The sequence below is a fragment of the Coffea eugenioides genome, chromosome 9 (assembly GCF_003713205.1).
Source record: "Coffea eugenioides isolate CCC68of chromosome 9, Ceug_1.0, whole genome shotgun sequence".
In the NCBI taxonomy this organism is placed as follows: domain Eukaryota; kingdom Viridiplantae; phylum Streptophyta; class Magnoliopsida; order Gentianales; family Rubiaceae; genus Coffea; species Coffea eugenioides.
Genome location: NC_040043.1, coordinates 11660207 through 11661825, shown reverse-complemented (window position 1 = coordinate 11661825; position 1619 = coordinate 11660207). Strand labels below are relative to the sequence as shown.

At 37.2% G+C, this 1619-nt stretch overlaps 1 protein-coding gene across 1 annotated transcript; it reads right to left on the bottom strand.

The window, feature by feature from the left end:
* On the bottom strand, positions 1-1304 carry LOC113782204. Its single transcript, XM_027328112.1, has 3 exons — positions 806-1304; positions 533-613; positions 1-479 (listed from the first exon to the last, which is right to left on the bottom strand). Exons 1-3 carry the CDS (start codon positions 1302-1304, stop codon positions 1-3), a joined length of 1059 nt encoding a protein of 352 aa, XP_027183913.1.
* Between the last annotated feature and the right edge of the window lie 315 nt (positions 1305-1619).

Here is a 1619-nt window from a genome sequence, read left to right as displayed (position 1 = left end):
TCACTTGTAGATAATCCCCAATGCAGCATGTTTACAAGGAAGTCCTAAAATTTGAAATGCTCCACAATCACAACTTTTAGCTGCTAAATTGACTATGTAAGACCTGTACATATCCCCCATTTCAAAAACGTCATCAGAAGCCATAGTCAGTTCACATTGTCTTGAGGCTTGTCCTATTCTTTGTAGTTTACCAATCATCTTTGGTGTGACAGTAGTGGTGAGCATGCACCCTTTCTGATATCTCTTATGTATTTTCTTCATGAACTTGTTCCTCAGCCCATCAACTAGTGTCAAGATAGGTTTCCCTCTTAGCTCACCTATCCATGCATTAAAGGACTCTGTGCAGTTATTTGTGACATGATCACATTTGAGTCCAGTATTAAAGGTATATCTATACCAAGTTGGTTTGGAAATTTTATCCAAATATTTCCAAACTTCTATGTTTAGCTCCTTTATGCTGGCCATGGCTTCATTATGTCCTGCAACATCAAAGTTTTTGCTGCTCTTCAGAACAGGTTACTAAGCAGAATACCAGGAAATTGAGCTTTAAAATTGTTGCAGATATGCCTACAGCAATGCCTTCCACTAGCAACAGGCACTACCTCTTCATAAGCTACATTCAAGCCCTGAAAACAGCACCAAAACATGCAAATAAGTTACACTGATGGCTAACAGTTACACAAGCGTACATTGATTATTCCAGAAATGCAAAAATTGCATACCTTTTACCTGTCACTCATGAAGGTTAGAGGACCATTATCTCCAAATGACCCAAAAAACTCCTCAAAATAATGAAAAAACTAACTCCATGTTTCTTTATTTTCAGCTTTAGCCACAACAAATGCAATAGGAAAAATGCTATTGTTAGCATCTAAGGTGACTGCTGTAAGAAGCACACCACCAAAAAGACCTTTTAAAAAGCATCCATCAAAACCAACAAAAGGTCTACAGCCTTCAACAAATCCACTTCTTTGAGCTTTGAAACTAATAAAGATTCTTAGAAATCTAGGCTCAACAAGAAGAGTAGGCCTATCATAATGTATTTTGCAGATACTGTGTGGATTGTATTTCCTGAGGAGTTCTGCATACTTTGGCAATTTGGTGTATAATTCACTGTGATTTCCTTCAATCTCATTTCTTGCTTTAGTTAGTGCTCTATAAATCTGCCATTTGCTTGGATGCACACCATATTTAATCATCTCTGCTTCTACCCCTTTGATGGACATGTTAGGATGAATTCTCATGACTGGTACTAGTTTCTTGGCAATCCAGTCAGCTGTAGCTTGTGTGTTCTTCCTATCCATCACACATGTGTGTTCACCTTGATAAGTTTTAATCATAAAGGTCATGGAATCTGTAACTGGTGATGTATGGATTCTCCATTTGCATCATTCAACTCCACAAATTGCAGTTACTCTGCTCTTCTCATTCTTCACTCTCATAATTGGAAGTCCTTTCTGAATTACATAGTCCTTTAAAGCTGCTCTAAATGCATCGACATTAGTGAATAGCAGTCCTTTATTAAACTCTATGTCTGTTTTTGGGTTATACGTCCACATTTTTTTTATTTCAAAACTTGCTAAATAGGGTCAGTTTCTTCTTCATTTTCAGAATCCGGA

Excerpts from the sequence above, each read along its gene's own strand:
- LOC113782204 (XM_027328112.1), bottom strand. The coding sequence starts at position 1,304 with ATGGATAGGAAGAACACACAAGCTACAGCTGACTGGATTGCCAAGAAA. Across the intron at positions 614-805 it reads TGAAAATAAAGAAACATGGA|CTTATGAAGAGGTAGTGCCT; the intron begins GTTAGTTTTTTC and ends GCTTGAATGTAG. Across the intron at positions 480-532 it reads TTTTAAAGCTCAATTTCCTG|GACATAATGAAGCCATGGCC; the intron begins GTATTCTGCTTA and ends TTGATGTTGCAG.